The sequence below is a fragment of the Diorhabda sublineata genome, chromosome 8 (genome assembly GCF_026230105.1).
Source record: "Diorhabda sublineata isolate icDioSubl1.1 chromosome 8, icDioSubl1.1, whole genome shotgun sequence".
NCBI lineage: Eukaryota > Metazoa > Arthropoda > Insecta > Coleoptera > Chrysomelidae > Diorhabda > Diorhabda sublineata.
The window spans coordinates 8,798,639-8,810,611 of NC_079481.1; the positions used below are offsets into that span (position 1 = coordinate 8,798,639).

Consider the following 11,973-nt stretch of genomic DNA (forward strand, 5'->3'; position numbering starts at 1 on the left):
TCCCCTCGTATAAAATACGTTTTTAATCTTTCCCGATACGTTAATACACTACAAAAAATAAACTTTTTTTATACAAAATCCAAGTTATATGTCGAGAAAAATGTTTTGTTCAATTGCAATTGTTTTACAAAATATAGATCACTCTGTATATTAAAGATGGTGCTATTTAGAAAACCCCCGATTTTTTTCTAGTCACTTAATCTTGAACTATCACTTTAGAAAAAAATTCAATTCGATATTCCAATTACTTTATGAAATAGAATATTTTTCTCTCCAGTTTTAAAAATAATATAATTTATAATCCAGGTAAATTTGTATAGGTATCTCGATATTATTAAAATTTTACCTACAGCATCTTTTTGCAATAACACACACGTACACCATCCACCCTCACCGGGTTGTTTTCCAGAGCGCATCGCCGGCCATGGGGGTTGGGTCGATGTCTGTTTGTACGAGGAAGGTCACCTTCAAACAGTTTCTCGATCTGCTGCTGAAATTCATAAAAAGTTCGTGTTGTGAGTGGATCGGTTGATCCATCAGTCTGTGTTTGTGACTACGTGCGTGTGTAATTATATTTCGGTAAGCGATTAAATTTACTATTGCCGGTTTTTCTTCCATTTTCTCAACGTTAGTCAAACATTTTATTATGCATAAAAATATACTTTTGTTTATTTATATCTTTCCGACTGTTTGTTATGAATCTACGAGAAATAATAATTTTTCACAATAATACGTGTTTTCATTTTATATTTTACATGGTTATAATAGGTATTATCTATATTTGAATAGGATCATAACTGTATGAATTCATATATTGCCAGATATTAAATAACAAAAAATAAAAAATTTTACGTCTTTCTTCGCTAAAAAAATATAAAAAGAAATATTATATACGAGGGATGTAAAAAAAATAAAACATACTTTAAACATTTCCCTACTTTTTCTTATCTGGATTAGAGTAATATATTTTATGTTTATATCGTTAATATTTTGTGAGAATATTGGGGATGCAACACATTTTAATATTTTTTGCACGAAAATTATAATAATTATAAAAAAGTACATAATTAAAAAATGTTCGAATAATTTATAGCTGGAGTCGGTCCTGCCTTTCGAAGTAATTTATTTCTCATATTAACGTTAATTATTAATAAAATATATATTAGTTTGTTAAATATTTGTCATTTTATCTTGAAAGAAACTTTTTAAAGTGAGTACATGATGAACCGCATGCAGACATTCTTGTCAAGTTGTGCAATCTTAGGTGTATACGATTTGTCATTAATTACAAAAATAACCAAACTTCCGTGGATATCTTATCGTTCTATATAGATACGTAAAAATAAATCGCCACATTTATTAACAATAACAAGGAGACGAATTATATTTTTTAAATAGGTTAAGATTTATTAATACAATTTTTTATTGACCATCGCTGCTGTTAATCAGTACACTTAATAAGAATAATTGATATAAAACGGTCGTTGGTTGAGTATACGAGGGACGCGTACAAAGTTTTATATATTATACACTTTTATTTATGAAACAAAAAATATTAGGAATCTATGGAATATTGCCAAGTCGATTTTTTATGGCCAATTCAACGAAAAAGTCGTCGTCCGAATCAAGAATTTTTATGTTTATGTAAATCAACAGAAAATGTGTATTTTTAAAAGAAAACATGTCGCGATGTGACATACTTTATAATTCTTGAACAAATCAAAAGAGGCCAAAACCTGTTTTTGAGTCAAGTATTATATTTGAACTTATCATTTTATTCAGCGATTTTTGTTTTTCGTTTTTAGGTAACAAAAATGGTAAAAGAAGTAAAACCATTGGGAAGTCCTTGTGGCAGTAAGCGTTAGAACGTGTACCAAGTGGTCGTGTTTCATTTACCCTTTTCTTTATTTTAGAATTAATATCCACAAGGTATATACTTGCCATTTTGGGATCTGTGGGACTCGGAATAATCTATGGGTTAAAAGTGAATTTGCACGTTGCTATCGTCAGTATGATTAAACCCGTCAATTTGACAGCTCTCGAAGACGTCAGTACCAATTGGACTAAATTAATAGATGAAGAAACATGTGAAGGAGATACCGCAACGAACGCCACAACTCAAATAGTAGAGGTAAATTATTTCGTATCGATTTATTTACTCAAAACAATTTTTTATATATAAAGTCTCTTTAGATAAAATATTAACCCGTTTATTAACTTGTATATATATTCAATTGAATCCAGTAGGTCACCCACATATTTATTATTGCTGCCTGCTTAGTTAAAAATAGCGAATTATTCAATTGATAGCAATTGCAAATTATCATAAAATATAACCACAAGTAGAATAACAATCTCCAATATTATAGAAGGCGTCTCTGCATTTGCGCCTTGACCAATTTTATATAATTAAATTTGAAGGAATTTCCAACAGTGCTAAAGCTACATCCACTGCAGACATCAATTTTTAATGCAAATTCATTGGTCTTAATCTCTACTTGCTCAATATATAACTATTTTCCACACGTTTATTTGAATTATTTAACGCAATAAATACAATTTTTAATAACAAACGTTGAAATTCAAATTTTACAGGCACTTACATCTCAAACAAATAATTCAGTATAGCGAGGCCATTTTTTGTCCAATACTAATTATATTCAATTTGGCTTCTGAGTCATAGGTGGTAATAGTATCACCAACAAGACTCCGCCATTTTTTCTCCAGTATTTAAATGTGTTCAGCTCATAGATATTACCATAGAGTAGGCATGCCTACAAGTGAGAGCGTCTCGCGAATGAAAAGAGAAAGAGAATCATTTATGTATTTCTATCTCTTTCTTTTGTTGCGTACTGCGCATGCGTGTCTCTGATTCAACGGGCAACGGTAAAGTGCGTACACGAAATCTAATCAACGCGCATGCGCCATTAGACAGAGACAACAATACATGAATTATTCGGCCGGACGCTCCCACTTGTATGGGCGCCTATAGCATGCCTACTCTATCTGTAATATCTCTATGGTTCAGCTTGACTATTAGGTCATAGGTGACGCTAGCAACATCTATGAGAATTCGTCAGTTTTTCTCCAAAGTCAATTAATACGAGTTCAGCTTTTAAGCGATAGGTAGCGCTGGCTGTTTTCAATTTGATACGTCATATTTCGTCCAAAATTAATTCTCTCTCGTAGTTTGGCAACTATGTGCTAAATGGCGCAAGCCGCAATTTTTCGTCCTGATCTAACACAAACATTATATACTCGATAGATCTGCCACTTTGTATAAAAATTTGATGACAAAGTTCGATCCTAGCGACATCTCTCGGACTGGCTCGGTACCAAGAAAAAAAATTTGATCTAAGGTTCATATCTATGCTAATTTCGCGGAACATTTGAAAATAACTCAATTAATTTCAGATGCTCGAAGCTAGTTATCGCATCAAATTGTGAATAAAACAGAAGTATTATGCAAAATACTTTCATTTTGCTAACATTTCAAATTGAAATATTGTTGTTTACAAGAAAATATAAACACCTGAAATTTAAATGCTCTTTGAATGAAGTATTTTGTAAAATATTTAGTTTCATTTACAATTTATGTGACAACCAAGTCCGCCCATCTAAATTTCACAATTAAATGATTTATATAAGATATAGGTAGATGGAATATTGAAACACAAGATGATTAATTATAATTTTTATTTTGTTTTTGACATTTTATAACTATATCCACAAACAAAAAATTTTCCTTCACACTATAGCAGGCTTAGAACTGTTAACAGTGAGATGTTGGAGTGTTTAAAAAATGTTTCTGTTTGTACATGGTACATACAATGGTATATAAAAAAATGATTTTATAACCATGGATAATTAATGGTTACCGTTGTCTTTCTTGCAGCTTTCCCTATATTTAACATATGCCATATTCATCACAACATCGTAGTCTTTATATTGTTGATCTTTGCCCTTAAAAATTTTATTAATAATACCTATTTAATGAAAGATGCATATGTTAAAACTAATATTTACAAACATATTTACATAATCCTTATGATCCGAACAAAATATTGGGGAAATGTCTGTCAAATCCTCCAAACGAAATATTTGTTTATTTATGCCTAACGAATTGATCAACTGGGGCAATCTTTCGAAAATTTTATCAGAAAAATTTTTGAAAATATCACAGAATTTTGCTGAAGGCGCACATAAAACATTTTTTTCAAGTTCCCTAGAAGATATTAATGAATTTGCCTTAATAAATTCGTTTGACAATATTATATTTTTACACAAGTGGCATTTGAGACTTTTAAATAATTTCTTCGCTACTGAACCTGCCACACAAGGAGTGACAAGATCTAATCCTGTATATTTTGAGCTTCTATTGAATGGTTTATGAATTGGGACATTGACTATTGGAGGAAATAGCAATTCTTTTCCTCTGCATAACTTTTCGCTAGGATTCATATGAGGTTTATTGTCACAGTAAATATAAGTACTTACCAGGTAAATGTAGAGTTGGCAGTGAAACTTTTTTTAACCTGCCATTGGGGTTTCTATAAATTGGTTTAAAATCACATATTCTATGTGATGATAATACTGTATCTGCAAGCATTAACTTGGGGTTATTTATTCTTTGCAACTAAATTCTGCAAACGTCTTCATTTGTAGGAATGGAATGTCTATAAAAAAGTAAAATAAGGATAAAATCATTCAACAAAATGATTTCCTAAACACAGATTAATGAAGTTAGGAAGAAAAGAGTTATTTTCGTATGAACTTGATTTCAATTTAAATATTTTTATGTTGATAACTAGTAGTAAATATTACTCTCACCTTATCGCTTGCTTATTCGTGCATCCTGGTACACAGCAGGCCTTTACTCGTTTACTCATATTGAGTAAGTTTGCAACAAATAATAACTTTTAAATACACAAAAATGCAAATAGCTAATAAACAAACAATATTTTTTTATATACCTCTGCAAGATGGACGTTGTTCATTCAATAATCTTGGTTGTTTCTCGATGCATGATTGCAACTTAGTTTCAGAATCCAGATTGACAAACATTTAAAAATAAAACACCAAAAAGTAAGTTTTTAAATGTGAGCCAATAACAGAGATGGCGCTGAAAATCGTCCTGAACTTCTCCTATACCAGTGCACAGGCCCTGATCTAACATTTCAATTAATATATTATACTTATTTATATGTTATATTTATAGAATTGTAAATTATTGTTTTACTTGTGATATATCGATGGTGCTAGTATAAAAGAGATCGTAGCTTCCATTTTACTACCAAAATAAACATTTCGTCGAGCTGGTAATAACTAATTTAGCTTTTATTCGTATAAACGTATGTAGATATGTCAAAAATGATTATTCCTGATTACAGAGCGGTCCATTTGAATGGTCGAAATCGACACAGGGTATTTTGCTCAGCGCTTATTTTTGGGGTTACATAGTTGCTCAATTACCAGGTGGACGGATAGCGGAGCTCTTCAGCGCTAAATGGGTAATGTTTTTCTCAGTTGCCATTAACGCGGTTTGCACTCTCCTATCTCCTGTAATGGCAAATTGGCACGTCGCCGCTTTAATAGTTATGAGAGTAGGTGAAGGTATCGGAGGAGGAGTGACTTTTCCTTCTATGCACGTCATGTTGGCCCATTGGGCTCCTCCTAACGAACGAAGCGTTATGAGTAGTATTGTTTACGCCGGTACCGCACTAGGGACAGTTGTAAGTTATCGCACACTGATTGTTTTGTTATTTTTAGAAATAATTAAATTTTTGTTTTAGATATTCATGTTAGTTTCTGGAATAATAGCGGGCAATATTGGTTGGGAAGCCGTATTTTACATCGAAGGAGGTATCAGTATTCTTTGGTTGCTTTTATGGGCGGTATTTATAGCCGATACACCGCAAAAACAAAGATTTATATCAGAAGATGAAAGAGACTATATCGAAACGTCGTTACATCACGAAAAATCCGATTCGAAAGACAATACAAAAATGAAAATGCCGTGGAAAGCCGTTTTGACATCGCCGGCGTTTTTAGCCATCCTAATAGCTCACACTTGCTCAAATTGGGGTTGGTATATGGTACTGATAGAACTACCCCTCTACATGAAAAACGTATTGAATTTCAAAATATCCGAAAACGCCGTCTTAACTGCCGTCCCCTTTTTATGCATGTGGGTATTTAGTATGATTCTAAGTAAAACGTTGGATTCTCTACGGGGTAAAAATATCATAAATACAACCGTTGCTAGAAAAGTAGCGACCGGTTTTGCCAGTATCGTCCCGATGATTTGCTTCATCATATTGAGTTACTTGAAATGTCAGAGGATAGTAGCTGTAGTTCTAATGACCATAGCCGTCATGTCCATAGGAGGAATGTTTTGCGGATTCCTATCCAACCACATCGATATCGCCCCTAATTTCGCCGGTACTCTTATGGCTATCACAAATACAGTTGCTACCGTCCCGGGAATAATCGTACCGGTTTTCGTTGGTAAACTCACCGAAAACGACGTAAGTAGTAATTAATTTGGATATATATTTGTATATTAAATTTTTTTTTTGTATTTTCAGGAATCGATCCGATCTTGGAGGATAATATTTTGGACTACCGTAGCTCTTTACATAGTCGAAATTTTGGTATACATGATTTTCGGTTCGGGAGAAGAACAAACTTGGAATAAAGCGAACGAGATGATAGGAGAAACTCAACCGTTGAAATCGAAATTAGGTCAAGAAAAAAATGAAGTGGAAGAAGAGAAAGTTTAAATTTCAATATAATTTTAAACTTTATATTATCCATGGATTGTGTAGCAAGACTGAACATTTAAAAATTTGTCTTTATTCTTTGATTATTTATTAGATTTCCAATTTCAACTGGCTTGTATAAAGATATTTATACAGACTGAGGCTTTCGATGTATGTATGTATGTATATAAGGCTTATATTTTATTTTAATACTTGAAGGATTTATATAAGCACGAACACTAACTATTAGTTATAACTCGCCCTGTAAGAAAAATAATATTTAATCATGACTCGCCTTGTCAAAAGATATATTAATATTTGCCTCACCTCATGCAGAGGTATTTATTTATGACACACCCAGTAGAGAGGAAATTTATTAATATTTACTTTTGACTCTGCATGTAAAACCGTGGTATTTTGAAAAAGTTGTTGAAAAACGTGCGTTTTTTTAATTAACTAAAAGAAAATTTCATCCCTTAGAAGAAATTGTTTCCACCCCTAAGGGAAGAAAATGTTTCAGAATAGGGTAAATTTTGAAAAAAAAATCGTTGTTTTTCAAAATTCCACTACATTTTATGTGAATGGACTGTTACCTCTCAGGAAAAAATAAATATACATTTTTTAATAATTTATATTTTATTTTCTGATGTAAATTTACATTTGGCATATAGTTTATGTATAAATAAACATTTCGCAGGATGATAATGATTTTTTTCACTTCTTCATTCTCCTTATTTTCCTCTGGTTCCTATTACTGTCCCCTTTCAACCTCTTCACAATCAAAGCCTTATATTGCGCTCTAGATTTAGTTTTCTTCTTGCTAATATTAATTTTGGAATCTCCGTTCATTTTCTCCACTAATTCTTCAGTAAAAGCTAAAAATCCTGTTTGATCGACATCCATTGCGAGTATTTTCTTCTTTTCTTCCATAACAGGTACAAATGCTCTAGAATTATCATCTGGTCGTTTTAAATAAACGGATTTACGAATTTCTGCTTCATTGATTTCAATTTTTTCCCTCTTCTCCTCCTCTATTTCTTTAGATTCTTTTTGGATCTTGAATGAATCTATAGATCTGCGGTAATTTATATGAGACTTGGGTGGTGGTATTTTTTTAAAAATAGATTCAATTTTTTCAACAATTAACTTGTATTTTGAATCATTGCAATTATTTTTGCTGATACCGAAACACACTGTTTGTATACCGGTTACAGATTTCATCCTTTCGCGCAAATTATTTAAACAAAGTATTGGAACATTATACAAGACTGCGAGATCTATTATATGTTGTACTAATAACCTGGGTTGAACTTTGGCCGAAATTAAAATAGCTTGAGCCGAATTCGATTCTAGAGCCTTCGATACCTTATTTATCCCGATAAGAACGTCTACACTAAAACATAAAAATTAAATCGAAATCAAACAAATTATTTGAAAAATACTAACGGTTTTAAGATTTTTTCGTGTGGGATATTATGGTCTTCATTATATTTCGTTCTAAATTCTTTTCTTTCTGGTTTTGAAATGTTTTTCAACTCGCGCCAAGGAATATTCGTTTTTTTAACGTAATAGCGTGGTAGATTTTGTGTGAGGATATTTTCAAGTTCTTCTTGGTCTTCAATTGAAATTTCTGGCCTAAAATTTTTCAATATACACCGTAACCTTTAAATTTGTTAATACTAAAGTTAAATTTACCAAAAATTATTGCTATAGGGTAATTTCATCACATTTTTTATAGTTTCTTTGGGTCGATTTTTCTTCGCCGAAAGTGAATTTTTTATTTGCTTTTTCGATAAAATTGGAGTTTCCATTTCGTTTCCTTATAATTTAACTATCAACTATAACATAATATATTTTTATTTTTTACAACAATTTCTTTTTTCAAATAGTAAAAAATTAATAATAAATCTGGGTACGTTTTAAAGTGCTCGAAATGTCAAATAAATTGACATATAAAGTTGACGATTTTGACGTGTGTCAATTCAGTTTACCCGTTTACGGAATAGACAGCTCCTGACTGAGATAGCACCTCCCATGTATGAATGATATAGTTTATTGTAACAATTTTAAACTAGTTATTTATTAATAATAAAAATGATACTTTTAGAAATAAATAACAGGGTAGTCGAAGAAACGTTAACAGTTAAAATTAAAAACGCACAGGCCGGGTAAGTTTTTCGTATTTTAAATATTTTTTGTTGTTTGTTGGCTAAATAATTTCGTGGGGAAGGATAATATCTAAAGATTACAATTTCCTGTATCGTTCGTTGATAATATACGACTTTTATGTGTGTTTAATACATTTTTTTCAAATAATCTTTCACATGAGTCATATACGCAAACTGTGACTGAACGATACGATCCCATTTGTAATTTTGTACCGTTTATTTAAGGTTAAAAAACGAAAGCATCGATGTAACCGTAGCAGATTTCGATGGAGTTTTATATCATATATCAAATCTTAACGGGGACAAATCTAAAATTAGAGTGAGTTTTGGTTTTTATTTATCCAAAAAAGTGAAATTACTGTACATATTATTTATAGTTATGTCTTATTCATTTTGATTGTAATTCCGTATTAAAAACTTTTTACAGACAAGTATATCTCTGAAATTCTACAAACAACTCCAAGAACACGGGGCCGACGAACTGTTGAAACGTGAATATGGCTCGTATTTGATATCCCCAGAGACGGGTTTCAACGTTTCTGTGCTCTTAGATTTAGATAACATACCTGAGAATTGGCAGGAGCTTGTTAAGAAGCTGGGATTGTTGAAAAGGAATTGTTTCGCTTCTGTTTTTGAGAAATATTTCGATTTTCAAGAAAAAGGCGATGAAGGACAAAAGAGAGCTGTGATTTCTTACAGAGATGACGAAACACTGTAAATACAATTTATATAATTTTATTAATTAATTATCTATGCTTGTATTTTAATGAATTTGGAATTAATTAGATTTTCAGTGGCTGTTCAGGGTTGTTATCAAAATTGTAAATTTTATTATCAGTTCATAAATGTAACTTTTTATATCAAATTCAATTCGATATTTTTGGTCAAATCTTATTTTACTTTAGTATGAGAAATAGTGAAAAAAATCCTGATAACCGATAAGAAGGATTAGATAAGCAGTTTAGGTTACATACACATTTTACGAGGGTATTTTGATAAGTATATATATAATTTGTTGTTTTTGACAGTTATGTAGAAGCAAAATCTGATAGAGTTACTGTAGTTTTTTCGACGCGATTTCGTGACGAGGACGACGTCGTAATCGGAAAAGTATTTATGCAGGAACTTAAAGAAGGTTTAAGAGCGTCCCACACCGCCCCTCCCGTCCTATTTAGCCATAGGGAACCGCCGCTTGAACTACAAAACACAGATGCTAAAGTCGATAATAACGTCGGTTAGTAAAAACATCTTATAGAGTCGATATTGAGCATAGGAACATTTATAAATTTTTTGCAGGTTACGTGACGTTTGTCTTATTTCCAAGACACACCGCCAGAAATACTCGTGATAATACCATAAATTTAATCCACATGTTCAGACATTATTTGCACTATCATATCAAGTGTTCAAAAGCGTACATTCATAGTAGGATGCGCGCAAAGACTTCGGATTTCCTCAAAGTGTTGAATAGGGCGAGGCCAGAAAATAAGAGCACAGATAAAAAGACCATTAGGTGAGTTTATGCCATTTTTTTCAGCCGTTTTAGCAAAATGTGTACAATTTTGTTTACCCGAAGATGATTTTACCTGTACATTTTTTTGAAACTTAAATTTCAAACGTGAATGATGTGAAGGAGTTTAAGAATGTTTCATTTCTTTTGATTTATTAAAGGTTTTGTTATATTTTGTGGTATTTAACGAGTTTTAATGTTTTTTTCAGTGGAAGAACGTTTATAAGAAGAGATTAACGTGTATGGACATAGTGAAACAAACTGCCGGTGGTCTGTCTGAATTCGGACCTAGAACGTTTTAAAATGAAACTGTTTCATTCTAATCGTTTATTATTTTTGTAAAAATCCCATCGCCTTTTTTTAAATTTTTATTATTTTCTAAGTACCTTTTCTATTTATTGTATTCCTTTAATTTCCTTTAATACCTGCCTATCTGCTTTCAGTATTTGTATAGATAAATAATTAATTTTATTATTGGAATTGAACAGTTCGGTTTTAAAATCTTTAAAAAAATATTAAATTTAGTCATAACTCTTTAAATAAATATGAAATATTGAAGATGGAAATTCAAGTGGATTTCCAATTATTTCCCTTATAATTTTAACACAAATAGTAATTGAAACGGTTTTTCCTTTATTTAGAGGAAAATTAAATTAGTTTTCGTGGATAGAGGTTTCATCTAGCATCTTCAGATGTCCATTGAGGCGATAGGACTCCTGTTAGTAGCAGATCTTCTCTGGTTATAGTGCCCCAGGAGAGTCTTTGCCTATCTCAGCCTTTGTAGGTTGTCTCAATGAGTTTTGCCCGTATCTACATTCTTTTGAATACTTTTTCTATTGTTCTGTAGCTGATACCACGGCAAGGTTCATGTACGAATTTTTAAACATATTTCATCTACATAATGAGTCACGACAAGAGATTTATTCATTTTCCAATAAAAATATTCATCTTAACACGTATTTTCGATTAAATCAAAGTGTCTTACGCCGTTTTATTGGTCGACTCTGCTAGAACAAGCTTCAATTGATGTCGATTTAACAATAAATGTTTGTGTTATTATTGTAAAGAGAAAAACGAGTATATATTGTATATAGAAAAATCTGAACTGTGCTTCCTCGAAAAACTGTGGATGAGCACTCGTTTACAAAAAAAAAAATTAAAAAATAACATGTATATTTAATAATAGTAATCACGAAGAAGAAAATTTTAACTGCAGAGTGCATCGTTTAGTAACACTAAAAGTCGAAAAAAAATGGGATTTAATCTTATTTTATTTGGTTGTTGGTGCACCCTGTATCTGATGCTTTTATTTTTCATTTTTCTGCCTGTAATGTCAATTTGTAGAAGTACTATGGGACTAAATTAAAATTCAAAATTATTATTTTTTGTTTTCCTATTTTTTTTTGAAAAAAAATTTGTTATAAATCTTCTTTTGTATAAATATTATTTAACAATTAAACAGTAAAAGTTGTTCCGCAATTTAGATAATAAAATGTTATTTTAATGTAATAATAGTTTTATTTCAACTCGTAAA

The 11,973-nt window shown here is 31.3% G+C and overlaps 3 protein-coding genes across 3 annotated transcripts; 2 read left to right on the forward strand and 1 right to left on the reverse strand.

Annotated features, from left to right (window-relative positions):
* The first annotated feature begins 499 nt into the window (after window positions 1-499).
* On the forward strand, window positions 500-7,463 carry LOC130448460 (sialin). Its single transcript, XM_056785860.1, has 6 exons — window positions 500-579; window positions 1,806-1,854; window positions 1,914-2,131; window positions 5,391-5,732; window positions 5,793-6,527; window positions 6,588-7,463. Exons 2-6 carry the CDS (start codon window positions 1,815-1,817, stop codon window positions 6,780-6,782), a joined length of 1,530 nt encoding a protein of 509 aa, XP_056641838.1. The 5' UTR covers window positions 500-579; window positions 1,806-1,814; the 3' UTR covers window positions 6,783-7,463.
* On the reverse strand, window positions 7,379-8,631 carry LOC130448461 (ribonuclease P protein subunit p38-like). Its single transcript, XM_056785861.1, has 3 exons — window positions 8,457-8,631; window positions 8,208-8,396; window positions 7,379-8,154 (listed from the first exon to the last, which is right to left on the reverse strand). The coding sequence occupies exons 1-3, from the start codon at window positions 8,570-8,572 to the stop codon at window positions 7,476-7,478; spliced, it is 984 nt and encodes a 327-aa protein (XP_056641839.1). The 5' UTR covers window positions 8,573-8,631; the 3' UTR covers window positions 7,379-7,475.
* Window positions 8,632-8,682: 51 nt separating this feature from the next.
* LOC130448462 (probable actin-related protein 2/3 complex subunit 2) lies at window positions 8,683-11,948 on the forward strand. The gene is made up of 6 exons (XM_056785863.1): window positions 8,683-8,929; window positions 9,155-9,248; window positions 9,357-9,643; window positions 9,958-10,163; window positions 10,226-10,442; window positions 10,649-11,948. The coding sequence occupies exons 1-6, from the start codon at window positions 8,856-8,858 to the stop codon at window positions 10,674-10,676; spliced, it is 906 nt and encodes a 301-aa protein (XP_056641841.1). The 5' UTR covers window positions 8,683-8,855; the 3' UTR covers window positions 10,677-11,948.
* The last annotated feature ends 25 nt before the right edge of the window (window positions 11,949-11,973 follow it).

Bases quoted from the DNA above. Each gene is read 5' to 3' on its own strand.
- LOC130448460 (XM_056785860.1), top strand. From the start codon at position 1,815: ATGGTAAAAGAAGTAAAACCATTGGGAAGTCCTTGTGGCA. The intron at 1,855-1,913 runs GTAAGCGTTAGA...TCTTTATTTTAG, and splicing joins ATTGGGAAGTCCTTGTGGCA to AATTAATATCCACAAGGTAT. The intron at 6,528-6,587 runs GTAAGTAGTAAT...TTGTATTTTCAG, and splicing joins GTAAACTCACCGAAAACGAC to GAATCGATCCGATCTTGGAG.
- LOC130448461 (XM_056785861.1), bottom strand. From the start codon at position 8,572: ATGGAAACTCCAATTTTATCGAAAAAGCAAATAAAAAATTCACTTTCG. The intron at 8,397-8,456 runs GTAAATTTAACT...GAAAAATTTTAG, and splicing joins CCCTATAGCAATAATTTTTG to GCCAGAAATTTCAATTGAAG. The intron at 8,155-8,207 runs GTTAGTATTTTT...TTTATGTTTTAG, and splicing joins CACGAAAAAATCTTAAAACC to TGTAGACGTTCTTATCGGGA.
- LOC130448462 (XM_056785863.1), top strand. From the start codon at position 8,856: ATGATACTTTTAGAAATAAATAACAGGGTAGTCGAAGAAACGTTAACA. The intron at 10,164-10,225 runs GTTAGTAAAAAC...AATTTTTTGCAG, and splicing joins TAAAGTCGATAATAACGTCG to GTTACGTGACGTTTGTCTTA. The intron at 10,443-10,648 runs GTGAGTTTATGC...TGTTTTTTTCAG, and splicing joins ACAGATAAAAAGACCATTAG to TGGAAGAACGTTTATAAGAA.